Source organism: Triturus cristatus, chromosome 10 (assembly GCF_964204655.1).
Source record: "Triturus cristatus chromosome 10, aTriCri1.1, whole genome shotgun sequence".
Taxonomy (NCBI): domain Eukaryota; kingdom Metazoa; phylum Chordata; class Amphibia; order Caudata; family Salamandridae; genus Triturus; species Triturus cristatus.
This window is the reverse complement of record NC_140593.1, coordinates 1,205,964,743-1,205,980,031: the sequence shown is the minus strand read 5'-3', so window position 1 is coordinate 1,205,980,031 and position 15,289 is coordinate 1,205,964,743. Positions and strand designations below refer to the sequence as shown.

Below are 15,289 nucleotides of genomic sequence, written 5' to 3'. Positions count from 1 at the left end.
CTTCAGAATATTTGCTCCAAATTTAATCTCAAGGGCGCCTGACGCCTCCAGCACCCAGACTCGCGCGAGTATATGTTTTCCTCAGCCCCGCACAACTCGTACACTAGGATTGACTATATTTTAATATCAGGCCCCTACACTCCTCTTATTGACCAAACGGACATTGCCCCTATACTAGTGTCAGACCATTTCAGTATCTCTACCAAACTAGCAGGTACTTATCCCGCACGCCCCCCCCTCTCCCCCCCCAAACGGCGCTTTAACGAGGAGGTACTTTTCGACCCTGCGGATAAGGCGACGATGGATAATGCTATCCACGACTATATCACACACAACGACCTTCCTTAGTAAAGGAAAAATATGAATATAATGAAAGTGTGAGTAAGCGGGCGAGATTGTGGATCAACAAATTCAAAGCCCTCAAACTCTGGGATGGAAATAAAGCGTGGAAATTATTAGCCTCATACCTCAAACACAAGCAGAAACAGTTAACCATCTCCTCCATAAAAGATTCCACCAATATCATCCAAACTAAACAGAGATTCTGCACGCATTTAAAACCTTATATGAGGACTTGTATAAGAAACTGTAAACTCGGAAGAGTGTACCACATATCTAAAGTCTCTAAATCTTCCAAGTTTGTCAGAGGCAGAGGGTGATGCTTTGGGTAAACCCTTCTCAGTCACAGAATTAAATAACTCTATCAGATCCCTCAAAAGTAACAAGGCCCCGGGGCCGGATGGCTTCTCCGCCTTTTATTGCAAAGCATTTGGAGAGTCTCTACAACTAACTCTGTTAAGTTTTTAATACCATTGCCAAGGAGGGACGCACGCCCAAATCGGTGAAAGAAGCCAACATCATTGTCATTCCCAAAGAAGGGAAAGACCTCTTATTACCTAAAAGCTATAGGCCAATTTCACTGATTAATGTAGACTGCAAAATCTATGCAAAAAGTTTAGCACGAAGACTGAATGGGGTTCTCCCTAAGTTAATCAGTAATTCCCAAGTTGGTTTCCTCAAAAACCGAATGTCTAATGACAACACATGCTTATTGTGTCATATACTTGGCCAAGCACAGATGAAACCTGTTCCCTCTATAGCCATCACTCTCAACGCAGAAAAGGCGTTTGACCGAGTCTCGTGGTCATTCCTGAGACATTGCATGTTGTCTTTTAACTTAGGTAGCCCATTCCTTAATATGGTTATGTATTCAGCACCAACCACATGCATCGCGATCAATGGAACTTTATCAGAGGCTTTTACACTTGAACAAGGTACTAGACAAGGCTGCCCCCTTTCCCCCTCCCTCTTTCTCCTAGCTCTTGAACCATTAATCCAGGACATAAAATATAACCATGAAATAAAGGGAGTATGCTTTAAGGATTTCCAGGTGAAATTGTCAGCTTACGCGGATGACATTCTCATAGTCACGGAAGATCCGGGCCATTCCATAACAGCCCTGATGCGTACCATAGACACCTACTCGTCCCACTCCGGATACAAATTGAACAGGGACAAATCAGAAGTTAAGCCCCGCAACATCCATTGCACTAGAGAGATATTAGGTGACTCGGGCCTTGCCTGGCAGCCTGGATTCATTAAATATCTAGGGATAGAATTTGGCAGTAATATCCTTGAGTCTCTAAAAAAGAATTAATCCATCACTCTGGGGAAAATTAAAAACCTCCTAAACGTATGGTCTCCAAGATTTATCACGTGGTGGGGTCGAATTGAAACCATCAAGATGATTATTACACCATTAGTGAACTACCTAATAACCATGCTTCCTCTTACATTGACGGAGTTATTCCGCAAGCTAGACATTCTTATCTCCAAGTTTTTATGGCAGGGGAAAAAGGCCAGGATTGGTCTGAAAAAATTCAGACTGGACAAGTCCCTTGGGGGAGTAAACCTAGCTGACTTTAAACTGTACCAGACAGCATTTTTAGCTAAACAGGGCTCGTACTGGTTCGCTCCACCAGTGGGATATACTTCAGTCTGGCTAGATATTGAGAAATCGTTTCTCAACAACCTGCCCCCAGATGCTCTTACTTCCAATTTTACGAGTGTCTCCTGCTCAAAATCCATTTTTAAGAACACAAAATGTGCCCTACTGAAAATAAATTGGACATCAGCGTCAGACAATCGCATTTAGTCATTTTGGGACAACCATAAGATTCTATATAGAGGGAGCACACTACACTACACCGCATGGATAGACAAAGGGATTTTCTTTCTATCCCAATTAGTAGACTGAGTATCTCATTACCTTCAAAGATTCACAATCTAAATTCAATTTAGACTCCATGGAGTTCTAAAATTTCTTAAAAGTGAAGGCAGCACTAACAAAGGCTAAACTACTGCCCTCTTCCCCTTCCCTCCCACAATACTTAACAAAGATAAATAAATTTGGTCACCAGGTGTCCTGGATTTCCAAACTACTCCGTCCAAAACGCTCAGGCCTTAATAAGAAGCTTACCTCCTACTGGGAGTCGCACTCCTCTTCCCCGATCTCTGAAGTGGTCTGGTCCAAAACATGGAACTCTGTCTTTAGGAACCAAGTCTCGCCAGCCCTCTCCCAGACAAAATGTTGGCTCCTACATAAGGCGTACTGGACACCAGCTCGCCTACACCTACATAAGATTAGCGATAGTATAATCGACTTTATTTCTAAACTATTCTCATGCTCCCTTAAAAGCGAACTCTACGCTGATTTTTTACTTCGCCAGGGTGGAATCCTTGAATGATAAAGATAGTGCTCTTTTGGATCTCCTCTTGATAGCAGCAGTCAAGGTTATATTAAATAACTGGAAGGACACCCAGAAAATGTTGTTTAAATGCTGGTTAAATTGGGTCTCCCAACTCAGAGGTGCTGTTAATATTACACTCCAAAATTCACCATGGAAACCCCCTGTTAGACATATGTGGGAGAGCCTTGATATATACTTTGAATCACACAAACCGCTGTATTAATTACCCCCCCCCCCCCCCCTCTAAAAAAGGGGAGTAGGCTCACCGTCTGCCCATATCAGAGTAATACCTGTATGCTAACTATTTTCTCCCATAGGATCCCAGCAGCGACTGGTCACAGAAGTACTCTAGTAGATGTTTTCCAACACTGTACCGTCTGTATTATTTACTTTGAATGTTTAGGATTATTTTTCTTTCTGAATTATGTTCAGCTATGTTCATATATATTCATAGGGTATGCAAGGAAATGTGTGTATCTATGGGAGTCATGATGTCAACTTTATCTTATTCACCTTCATGTCGTGTTCTTCATCATCGTAGCATGTTTAATTTCTTTTTGGTAACAATGTGTGTATTTGTGCAGTTTGTTTATTCATTTGTATAAAACAATCAATAAAAAAACTTTTGAACATCAAAAACGATGTGCAAACAGGTGAAGAGGCAGCACGGTACCTATCTATGTCCGCCTATGTTCTCGGGCCCCCACTCCTCGTCGCACACATGTAGTCTAGGTCCTCTGGTAAGTCCAAACACAAGAAGGCGAAGAAGCCCAAGTGCTCTTCACCTTGTCCCTGTCAGATGGCTGACGCAACGCGGGATTCGGAACGTTGTCGCGCAAAGGCTCTCTGCCGGATTGAGGTATGACTATGCGCCTGCCCCCATTTTCGGGAGCCAGTGTGCCCCCTGCCCATGAGGCCTTACACTTCGTATTTTGGCAGCCCGACACACGCCTTGAGGCCCCGTGTGTGTATCGGGGGTCATGGGCCTTCGATGCCGGCGGCTCCGGTGGACTCTAGCAGATCCAGGCCTGGATCCAGATCAGCGCCAGTCGATCTCGCTCGGCCTTCCCTGGTGCCGATTCTGGCAACGACTTAGTTTGTGCCCCTGCCCGACGTCATCCCTGTCCTCATCCAAGAGTTGGCCCCGGACCGATGTCGTAACCAACGCTGGAGGGTACTTTTGTTCTCTTGTTAATCCCTGGTGTTCCCTATCGACCAAAGGGTGGAGATGCGGACTGGGGCGCGCGGGGGCAGGGGGGGGGGCCGATCACGATTGTCGTCTTCATTTGGAGGTGGTGCAAGGTCTTTCAGCGGTGGGGACAGCCTTGGTTAGATTGGTTTTCCACCAAAGAACGCTCAATGTTAGCAGTATTGTGCGTTGGCGTTTCCAAGGCGGCATTCGCTTGGTGACACTTTTCGTTGCGAGTGGAACTGCGACCTCCTGTACGCCTTTTTGCCTGTACCACTTCTGCCATGACTGTAGGAAGCTGGCTCTGTATATACTATTAATCAAAAATAACAGTTCCTTTTGTGTGTATTTTGACAAACCGATAATAAATCATATACCATTCATCCAGACATACCAATATAACCAAAGAATGCTGACCGTTTCACAAAGTTCATACACATTGTTATAAAAATCACAGTAAATAAACATGGGAGAATATCGTAGACATTCATTTTGTCACACTAATCACAAAGCAATTCAAACAACTATTTTGTAAATCTTGTTTGGGCAAGATGGGGTTGATTTAGTGTATCTGTAGAACCAGCACTGTATGATCTTAGTGAATTTTTGATGTGGCGCTCTATAGAGTTATTTTATCTTGAAAGAAACCATGTTTTTATTATATGCACTCTTCATATGTCTTTTTTAACTGATATTACAGAATAAACATTCATATATTGGATTTTTGCAAACGGTCAGCACTCTTTGATATTAGTATGCTTGGATGAATGGTGTATGATTTATTATCGGTTTGTCCAAATATACACAGAGGGAATTGTTGTTTATGATAATTTGTCAATTTGGCGTCCTGTCCCTTTGTGCAAGATGGACCCCTCTCTTGTTGTTTGAGACTGTATATACCATACCAAAATGAGGTATAGTGTGCACAGAGTCCAGTGGGACCCCAAAGGTAGGCAGAGGTAAAAGTAGATAGCACCTTACTCTCGATTTGTGGTTGTCGGTGAGCAGTAAAGCTGTATCAGAGGGTAGTGTTGAACATTTGTTGTACACACTAAATCGTCAAATTGTCACACACTCAAAGACTGAACTCAGACCAATTTTGTTGGTATAAAAATATTAGTTATTTTATGTCTAAAGCCAAGCCTGGCACAGTTAAGTTAAGTAAGTCCTTTGCAATATATTATGCAGTGTTTACAAGTGAATGCAAGGTCAAATGCAGTTGTTTGAAATACAGGTAAGTCAAGGTATTGAAATTACTGTACAGATTACTTTTTAGTTACTTTTTAAGTTAGCAAAGGAGGTTGGCAAAGGTGGGCACACCTCCCTTCCTCACTTGGTTTTCCTGCCGGTTCCCCTGCCCAAAGTGGGGTTCAGAACCGGTGGGGACCAGTAGCTGGAGGCAGCAAAAGGCCTTGGGAAGCTCAAACAGGCAGCAAGCCTTTGAAGCTTCCCCTTCGTGGGCTCTGCCCCTCCCGTGGGAGGAGGCTTGGCACCTCGTCCCAGGATGTGCATTGTTTCAGGCCCCCCCCCCGAGAGCAGCAGGATCTCAACCCAGGGGTCCAGAAACCTGTCTGGTGGTGGCAGCTAGGGAGAAGACACTCAGCCTGACACTAGTGTTAGGTCATTTTTCAGGGGGCATCTCTAGGATGCCCTCGGTGTGCATTTTTCATTAAATCCCACACTGGCATTTGTGTGGGTTTAATGTGCTGAGAAGTTTGATACCAAACTTCCCAGTCTTCAGTGTAGCCATTATGGTGCTGTGGAGTTCGTAATGACAAACTCCCAGTACCATATACTCTTTTAATGGCAGCACTGCACTTACAGTGCCCAGGGATGGATTTGTGCACTGTAGGGGTACAGGGCTCATGCACCTGTACCCTCACCACTGGCATAGGGCACCCAGCTAGAGGGGTGACAGATGTATGCAAGGGCAGGGATGTGTGCCATGTCGACTCTTCACTTTGTTCTGCACCAAAACACGCAACCTGCAAAGGCAGTGTGAGTGTAAAGGTACAGGGCCTCTAAGGGTGGCACAATAAGAGCTGCAGCCCTTAGAGGCATTCCCTGGTCACAGTGCCCTGGGTACCTGTGGTACCATTTACCAGGGGCTGACCTGTGGGCAGAGAGCCAGTTGGTTTTTGTCTTCAATGCAGTTTTAGGTAAAGAACATAGGCCCTGGGTACCTGATTGGCAGGAGCCCAGGGCACACTCAGTCAAAATATATCCGCAGTTGAGCAAAAAAGTGGAGGCAACCATGCAGAAAGAGGGCACTTTCTCACAATGAGTGCTTAAGAAGATCAAATGGTACTAGGCCCAAGTTATTCTTGTGGCTCTGGCTGGGCATGAAGTCTGGTACCCCGAACTCCTGAGCATGGCGATCGATTTTCCGATCAGACTGCCCATTCGGAAGGATCTTTTGTCGCAGCAGCATGGGGTCGCTTCTTCACCCGAACCTGTCCAGTCTCCACCTCTTTGCGTGGAGACTGAGCGGTGACAGTTGACCGCTTTCGACCTTCTGCTCGAAGTCTGTAATGTCATCTTGGCAGTCAGGCATCCCTCCACTAAATGGGTATATGCCTGTAGATGGAACAAGCTTGTGACACGGTGCACAGCAAAGGCTGTGGATCCCCTTTATGCCCCTCTTTCAGAGGTCCTCTAGTACATACTTTCTTTTGCCCAGCAGGATTCTGCTCTGAGCATTCTTAAAGGCGATCTTGCTGCTATCTCTGCTTTTCTTCTGCTGCCAGATCGGCCATCCTTATTCAAGTCTCCTTTTGTAAATAGATTCTTTAAAGCCATTACTCCTCTTCCTCCATTTCTTTTCATAATGCCCCAGTGGGACTTGAATCTTGTTCTCACATACCTTATGTGCGCTCCCTTTGAGCCTCTTCATAACTGTCCTCTTAGGCTCCTTACTCTGAAAACAGTTTTCCTTTTGGCCATCACCTCTGCTCGCACGGTGAGTGACCTGCAAGCTTTGTCTTCAAAGCCCCCTTTCTTCTCTGTGCATCCGGACAAAGTGGTGCTTAGAAAGAGGCCTTCGTTCCTTCCTAAAGTGGTTAGACCTTTACATGTAGGACAATATATAACCTTGTCTGGACCCTAAACATGCGCTGTCATTCTACCTTGACTGCACTAAAGATTTTCGGGTGGATGATCAACTCTTTATTGGATATGTGGGTTCCACGAAATGGAGGGCTATTCAAAATCGTACCATCTCTTGATCGGTTGTTCTTTGCCTAAATATCTGCTACTTTTTAGCGAAGAAAGATTCCCCCAGTGTGGCTGCGTGCTCATCCCACTAGGGCTACGGCAGCAACCACTGCATTGGCACATGGAGTCCCACTCCTTGATATCTGCCAGGTAGCAACGTGGGCATCTCTGCACATGTTCACCAGACGTTAGTACCTGGACAGTCTGGTTCGGAGGGACGGCTATTTTGCCTGTTAATTTTGCCAGATTAAAAAGTCCTCCAGGACTTTTTAGTCTGAACTTGGTTCGCAGACCCTCCTCCAGGGATGGTATTGCTGGGGTATCTATTCTTTGGTAAGGAATCTACAAGCAACTAACTGTCTTTCAAATCAATCAATCAGTTAATTTGTAAAGCGCACTACATACCCGCAAGGGTTTCAAGGCGCTGAAGGGAGGGGAGAAAGGGGGGTGCTGTTGCTACTGGTCGAACAGCCAGGTCTTGAGTTGTCTCTTGAAGGTTAGAAGGTCTTCGGTTTGTCGTAGGATGAGGGGGGAGGGTGTTCTAGGTCTTGGCGGCGCGGTGGGAGAAGGATTTGCCTCCGGCTGTGGTTCTACGGATGTGTGGGATGGTAGCCAGGGAGAGGTCTGCGGAGCGGAGTTTCCTGTTGGGTACGTAGAAGGAGAGTCGACTGTTGAGAGACTGGGCCGGTCTTGTGGAGTGCTTTGTGTGCGTGGATCAGGAGCTTGAAGGAAATTCTTTTGTCGACAGTGAGCCAATGCATGTTCCTCAGGTGGGGGGGGGGGTGGTGATGTGGTCGCGGCGCGGGACGTTTAGGATCAGGCGTACAGAGGCATTCTGGATTCTTTGCATACTGTTGATGAGCTTAGTCGGGGCTGCGGCGTAGAGGGCGTTTCTGTAGTAGGGTCTGCTGCTGACTAGGACCTGGGTGACTGTTTTCCTTGTGTCTGTCGGGATCCATCTGTAGATTTTTCGGAGCATACAGAGGGTGTTGAAGCAAGAGTAGGAGACGGCGTTGACTTGTTTGGTCATGGTGAGTTTCGAGTCGAGGATGACTCCCAGGTTGCGTGCGTGGTTGGTGGGTGCGGGGGTTGTCCCCAGTGATACGGGCCACCAGGAGTCGTCCCAAGCTGAGGGGTTGGGCCCGAGGATCTCCATCTTGTCTGTGTTCAGTTTTAGGCGGCTATCCTCCATCCAGTCGGCGACGGCCTTCATTCCCTGGTGGAGGTTGGATTTTGGCGGTGAGGAGGTCCTTGGTGAGGGAGAGGATCAGTTGCATGTTGTCGGCGTGGGAGATTATGTTGAGGTCGTGATGTCGGGTGATGCGCGCGAGAGGCGCCATGTAGATGTTGAACAGCGTCGGGCTGAGGGAGGATCCCTGCAGGACGCCGCAAATTATCTCGGAGGCTTCGGATCGGAACGGGGGAGGCGGACTCTGGGTTCTGCCGGAGAGGAAGGAGGAGGTCCAGTCCAGGGCCTTGTCCCAGATCCCTGCGTCGTAGAGTCGTGTGCGTAGTGTGCGGTGGCAGACTGTGTCGAAGGCAGCAGAGAGGTCCAGGAGGATGAGGGCCACTGTCTCGCCGTTGTCCAGTAGGGTCCTGATGTCGTCTGTGGCGGTGATGAGGGCGGTCTCGGTGCCTTGGTTGCTGCGGAAGCCTGACTGGGAGTGGTCTAGGATGCTGTTGTCTTCGAGGTAGCGGGTGAGCTGGGTGTTGACTATCTTCTCAATGACCTTAGCTGGGAATGGAAGCAGGGAGATGGACCGGAAGTTTTTCAGTTCGCTCGGGTCCGCCTTTGGTTTCTTCAGTAGGGCGTTGATCTCGGCGTGTTTCCAGCTTTCAGAGAAGGTCGTGGTCTCGAAGGAGAGGTTGATGATGTTGCGTAGGTGGGGTGCAATGGAGCTGCCGGCTTTGTTGAAGATGTGGTGAGGAAAAGGGTCAGACGGTGAGCCGGAGTGGATTGTGCTCATGGTCTTGATTGTGTCTTCGATGCTCACGTTGATCCAGGTTGTCAGGGGGTCGTGGTCAGTGCGTTGAGGTGGTTCCGGCGTGTTGGGGCGGTTCGGCGTGTTGGGGCCTGTTAGGGTCATCCGGGGGTTGAAACTCTCGTGGATGTCGGTGATCTTGCGGTGGAAGAAGGTGGCGAGGGAGTCGCACAGGGCTTGCGACGGTGGGATGTCGTTGGTGTTGGAGCTGGGGTTGGAGAGTTCCTTCACGACGTTGAAAAGCTCCTTGCTGTTGTGTGCGTTGTTGTCGAGGCAGTCTTTGAAGGAGGTCCTCTTGGCGGTCCTGATGAGGTGATGGTGGTTGCGGATGGCGTCTTTGTGGGCTGCGTGGCTGTCTGGCGACTTCTCGCTGTGCCATATGTTCTCCAGCTTCCGGCAGGTGCGCTTAGACGCTAGGAGTTCCGGGGTGAACCAGTTGACTCTCTTGCTGGTGTCTTTGGGGGTTTGTTTTTTCAGCGAGGCTAAGGTGTTGGCGCAGTCGTCCATCCATCGTCCAAGGGTGCGTGCCCCATCGTCTGGGTTGGAGGAGGTGGTCGGTGGGTTGAGTGCGAAGATTGTCTGTACTAGTACTTCGGTGATTTTGCCCCAGCAGTGACTGGGGACCTGTAGGGTGCGGTGATGTGCGACGGGTTTCCGGAAGGTGAAGTGCACGCAGTGGCGGGCGGTCCAGGTGGGTTCGGAGACGTGGCTGAAGGAGACGTGTGGGCTTGAGGAGAAGATGGCGTCTAGCGTATGTCCGGCAATGTGGGTCGGCGTTGTGACGATCTGTTCCAGTCAGAGGTTGGCGAGGTTGTCTATCAGGGTGGAGGATTTACTGGCGTTGTTCTCCAGGTGGAAGTTCAGGTCTTCAAGGAGAATGTAGTCGGTGGAGGTCAGTGCGTGCGTGCTGATGAAGTCGGCGATGACGTCGCAGAATTGTGGTCGGGTCCGGGTGGTCTGTAGACGAGGGTGCCTCTGAGGGTGGTCTTGGGGTCTGTGTGGATCTGGAAGTGCAGGTTTTCGGTGGTGCTGTGGGTGTCGTCGGTGTTTGTTGAGACTTTGATGGTCTTCTTGTAGACAATGGCGATTCCGACTCCGTTGGTGCGGTCTCTGCGGGCGATCTTGTATCCGTCGGGGATGGCTATGGCGATGTCTGGGGAGGAGGCTTCGTTCATCCCGGTCTCGGTCAGGAAGGTGACGTCTGGAGATGCGGTGTCGAGTAGGTCCCAGAGCTCGACGGCATGTTTGCGTGCCGAGCGGGTGTTGATCATGATGCATCGGAGCTGGTTGTGTTTTGTCGTGGTGGGTGTCTCTGCGTCTTCGATGCAGGAGAAGCTGAACAAGTTACTCCCCTTCGGTAACGATGTATCTATAAGAGACATAGGTTATTTGTAGATTCCTTACCGTCCCACCCATCCTCTCTGCTCTGCGAACTAACTTCTAAGGATAGGGACTCCCTTACAGGGTCCTAGTTGTGGGGCGTCAGTGTCTTTCATGGCTCTGCGCTTTTGGAGGGGAAAGTGGTCAGAACTGACGGCAGCGCGCAGGGGTGGTGTCTAAGTAGGCACTGCAACGCCATCCCGGTGAAAATACCACCTACCGACGCGCGGTCGACTGGAGCCACCTACCGAAGCGCAGTCGACTGGAGCCACCTACCGAAGCGCAGTCGACTGGCGCCACCTACCGACACGCAGGGGGTACTGCTAGGAAAAATCTCTGGATCCTGTCTGATGCCTAGGGGAAATTCTAACGTAAGGAATCTACAGCTAACCTATGTCTGTTACAGATACATCGTTATCCTAGGTAAGTAACTTGTTGTTTTATACAAAACAAATTGGTCAGAGTTCAGTCTTTTGAGTGTGACATTTCTTGCCTGTGTACAATAAATTTTTAACACTACCCTCTGAAGCCTTACTGCTCGTCCACACTACCACAAATAAAGAGTAAGGTATCTACTTTTACTTCTGTAAGCCTTTGGCGATCCACTGGACTCTGTGCACACTATACCTTACTTTGGCATAGTGCATACAGAGCCAGCTTCCTACACCCATGTACTCAAAATGGCTTCACTGCAATTAGTGTCCAAGAATGGACTAAGACATTGTAGGGGCATTTTCTTGCAGCTATGCCCTCACCTGTTGGCGAGTGCACCCTGCCGTAGGGGTGACTTACCTATGCCACAGGCAGTGGTGTGTAGGCATGGCACCCAGGACTGTGTGCCATGCCAACTCTTAGTTTAGCTACACCTCAACACATAGCCTGCAGTGGCAGTGTGTGTGTGTGTGTATGTAAGGTGTGTGGTCCTTTAAGGTGACACAATACATGCTGCAGCCCTAAGGGACCCTCACCGGTCACAAGGTCCTTTGAACCACTGGTACCTATTTTAAGGGGCTTATAAGTGGCCAGAGGTGTGCCACTTGTCGGAGCAATTGTACAATTTTAGGAAAGAACACAGACCCTGGGAACCGGATTGTCAGGGACCCAGGGCACACTCAAAGTGCATCAGAAATCTGGCAAATAGGGGATGACCATGCAAAAAGGGGCACTTTCCTACAGGATCCTTATGTAATGTCTGTGTGCACCTGTGGATGACGGTGTACAAGATATTTGAAGGCATATGAACTCTCCGGGAAGAAGCAACAAATCTTTTTCCCTCTTAATGTTGTGAAAGTGTTACTCATGAGTTGGACACGCAGTGGGCCTTCTACACTTCTTTCGCCCTGCAGTTCATTAGTGCTCTCTCTAGCAAGTGGTCTGTCGAAGACCAGGACTGTGCAGGTGAGCGATACTACACTTTGTGCATCCTCTGACAGTGTGAAGATGTTGGGCTATGCAGATTACTACAGTGAAAACTATTATATGAACAGAACTAGTGGCTTACATGTTTGAATGGCTAGATGTAGGACGCAGCCTGCAGGTTTGTGGTCACATTTGCAGGTTACCAACCAGTCTGATGCTTGTAATAGTAAGCTGGGAATATTGGCCATGGTTGAGTATTACGGAGCCATGAAGGCAGCTCAGGGAAATTAACCTACCGTAGGCGCAAAAGGGACATTCATTTAATGGGTGAAGCTGCAATATCAACATGATGCCTGTAATAAAACTGATAAACTTGCTTATTCTATTTCTTTCTATGCATTTCTGAGAAGTTCCCCATCCTTTCCAGTGAAACGCCCTTGGGTTAGAGGTCATAAGAGATGGGAACAGAGCAACAAGGTAGCATTAGCCGTAGAAGTAAAAATTTGTATCCATTTGACCTTTTCTTACTCATTGTAAAGGAAAAATATTGATGACCAATAATTCTGCTCAAATTTCTCAGGTGTGTGAAGCATATGTATGGCATTCATCCCTATGAAAACGAGAGTGAGCGTCAAGCACATTCCAGCAAGAGAAAAATTCTCGCCACTCCACCTTTACCAATACATACCTCCAATCTTCCTTTCCTAGAGTGTCTTATTCCATTACATTTTCACGGCCAGACATCTTAGCTGTAGAATACTGCCACTGTTGGCATCTGTGTTTGACACCTTCACGTTCGGCTTTGTAGTCTGGCAATGGGCTGGTGTGTGAACCTAAAGTTATGACAAGTTTAGTATAGAAGACACTGGTGAATGTTTGAATGGCTGTTTAAGCCTATACTGTGATATTGCTTGCCTGATGGTTGATGCTGGCACTTATTTAAACTTTTCTATTTTTTATTTTGCACCATCCTAAAATGGTGTATCCATGGTTGGGCATGAGGTGATTTATTCTTGGTGCTCATTTCATGCACTTCTGGGCATCTGCATTGGTCAGTGGATGCTTTCCATTAATGTCTATACTCTTGCTCATCTGCTGCATTGCTGACATTTTTCCTCTTCTTCCTTTCAGATGTCCAGTTCGCCGCTGCACAAGAAGCGTCGCGTGTCCGGGTCTGAGACAAAGACGGGTTCCAACTGCTCCTCTTCCATATCTGTAAAGACTGACCTGAGCACCCCTCCGGCCAACGTAAGTGGACCAGTCCCTCTACTGACCTGGGCTTTGCCAGGGCAGGATAAATCGTACTGCTTCCAATAAGCCAGACCTACACTGGCTGGGCATTTCATACAAGTTCATTTTATTTAGCCCACATGCCTTCTGCATATGCAAGGCTTCCATCCCTCATAGGTTCATTGCCTATCTCACACAGTCTCACATGCACTCCCTGTTCAGCACTCATGGTCTCATGTTACATTGCAAAGACTTCCATCTCCCATAGATCCCGGTTCAGTAATTGAAGTCTTTCCAATGTACAATGTAACATGAAAGGTTTGCGATCGCCCATCGGTCCCTGTTCTGTACTCACAGGCTCAGCCTCTCATAGGTTCTGTTGCAGTGTATGTAGTTCTGCATCTCTTAGCCATAGTGCGTCACTTCTCAGGGTTTTGTCAGTAAACTCGGGACATAGTCTCACTTGGACAGTCTATTACGCACAAACCTTCACCGTCTATGCATTCTATGTCCAGTACACTCAAGCGTCAGAAAATCGTATATTACACAGTGAGCTGATATTGGACCTGCTTATTTTTGCTTCTTTTTTCCTACACCCTTTTGCTTGCTATTGGTTATTTAAAGAACGTGCATTCGCTTTAGTGAACGCCAGCTTCTGTAGCATGGTATCACTCCCACGTTACCATTCCAGGAAAGGTGTTCGGTAAAAAAAAAAAAATTAGTGTTGCATTCATTGTTGAGACATCAGATACATTTGTTAAACACACCTTTTTAATACTGGCATCCTTAAATGCTGGTTGTGAATATTCTGTGTCTCACTTGGCTTGGGTATATTCTGATTCTTTTTGAAGAACAGAACCGTTGTTTGGTACAGTCTTCAGGCACGTGGGACTGGGGAAGGCAACCTATACACACCTCGTGTGGATCAGTTTTAGCCTTCTTTCTACCACATTCCGGGCACTTGTCGAACAAGCCAGGCATGTTGACAGTACCAGCTACTAAGCACTTGAAAAAGTGACAAAAATTGACAATCTCCAAGAAAAACCCTTGAAAAGGGGAGAGCTCAATGTTCCAGGGTCCTGCTAGCAGGAGCCGGAAAAAAGAACTGAAAGTAAATGGGACCTGCTGGGCATTCTGGGATACTGGGGAAAGTTCTGGAAACCTGGAAAGTTTTCTTAAAGGCACAGTATCCTGTTTTAAGCCACATAATGGCAGCCTATGGGGCTTGTCTGTCCACTCCTTCCTCTCTATCATTCCAGAGGCTTTTGCTGGTAGAGGCAGGGTTTTTTCCTATGGGGAGAAAAACTAGACAGGCAGTGCTGTTTGTGGTTGTTGGTGGAATTCTAGTTGAAGTACTTGACAGTGTAGCCTGTGGGTATAGGCTGCATTATCTGTCTTTAAATTAAATTCTCTCTTAAAGGTGTATGCAGGTCTGCATGACTTGTCACCTTTTAGAGATTATTTTTTATTGCTCCGGGGTCCACGCACATGGGCGGGACTATTCACTAGAATATGACTAACAGAGATACCCCTACTACAGAACTGGAGTTACAGAAAAGAAACTACTCCTTCTTTTTGAAGAACAGATCCGTTGTTGGGGAGGATGGGTTACATGTAGAGCTGCACCTTACGTAAAAGAAAACAAATCGGCGACTGCCCCAATGCTTTATTACGGGGGGCTTTCTCCATGTTTTCGCTTTTGGTATTGCGCTCCGTTAATCTTCTCAGGGAGTGAGAAGGCTGTTCTTGGCTCCAGGATGTGGCCTGTGAATCACACGAACACTGATGCAGCTCCAGACAGCAGGCTGTCCAGTATCTGCCCATTTCATTTTCATGCACTTAGTTTTGAGTTTTGTAGGGCGTGAAAGTATGTCCTCACTGATGTAAACCTTTGCACTCCTAGAGTGCAACCCTGCTGCTGCAGCAATGTGCGTCTAATGCTCGTATTCTTGTTTTCAAGGGTATGGCTCGCAATGGGAACGACGCAGACATTGATGAAGGCCTCTACTCCCGGCAGCTGTAAGTATTTCACAAGTATCCTGAGGCTGCTGCTGTGGCATGACTGTCCCACCTCCTCATCTAGCTTTCTGTGCTCCGTATACCGGAAGCAATGAATTGTACAGGTACATGTTTCCTGGATTTGGCTGGATTTGGCTTTGACTGCATACTTTCTTGCAGACTGCATG

At 47.5% G+C, this 15,289-nt stretch overlaps 1 protein-coding gene across 4 annotated transcripts in view; it reads left to right on the top strand.

Moving 5' to 3' along the window:
• Window positions 1–15,289, top strand: part of UBA1 (ubiquitin like modifier activating enzyme 1) — a 363,931-nt gene that overhangs the window by 80,823 nt on the left and 267,819 nt on the right. For all 4 annotated transcript variants that reach the window (XM_085629693.1, XM_085629692.1, XM_085629695.1 and 1 more), the window contains exons 2-3: window positions 13,005–13,121; window positions 15,064–15,122. In XM_085629693.1, the coding sequence (XP_085485819.1) occupies window positions 13,005–13,121; window positions 15,064–15,122 (176 nt within the window). The remainder of the gene's footprint in view (window positions 1–13,004; window positions 13,122–15,063; window positions 15,123–15,289) is intronic.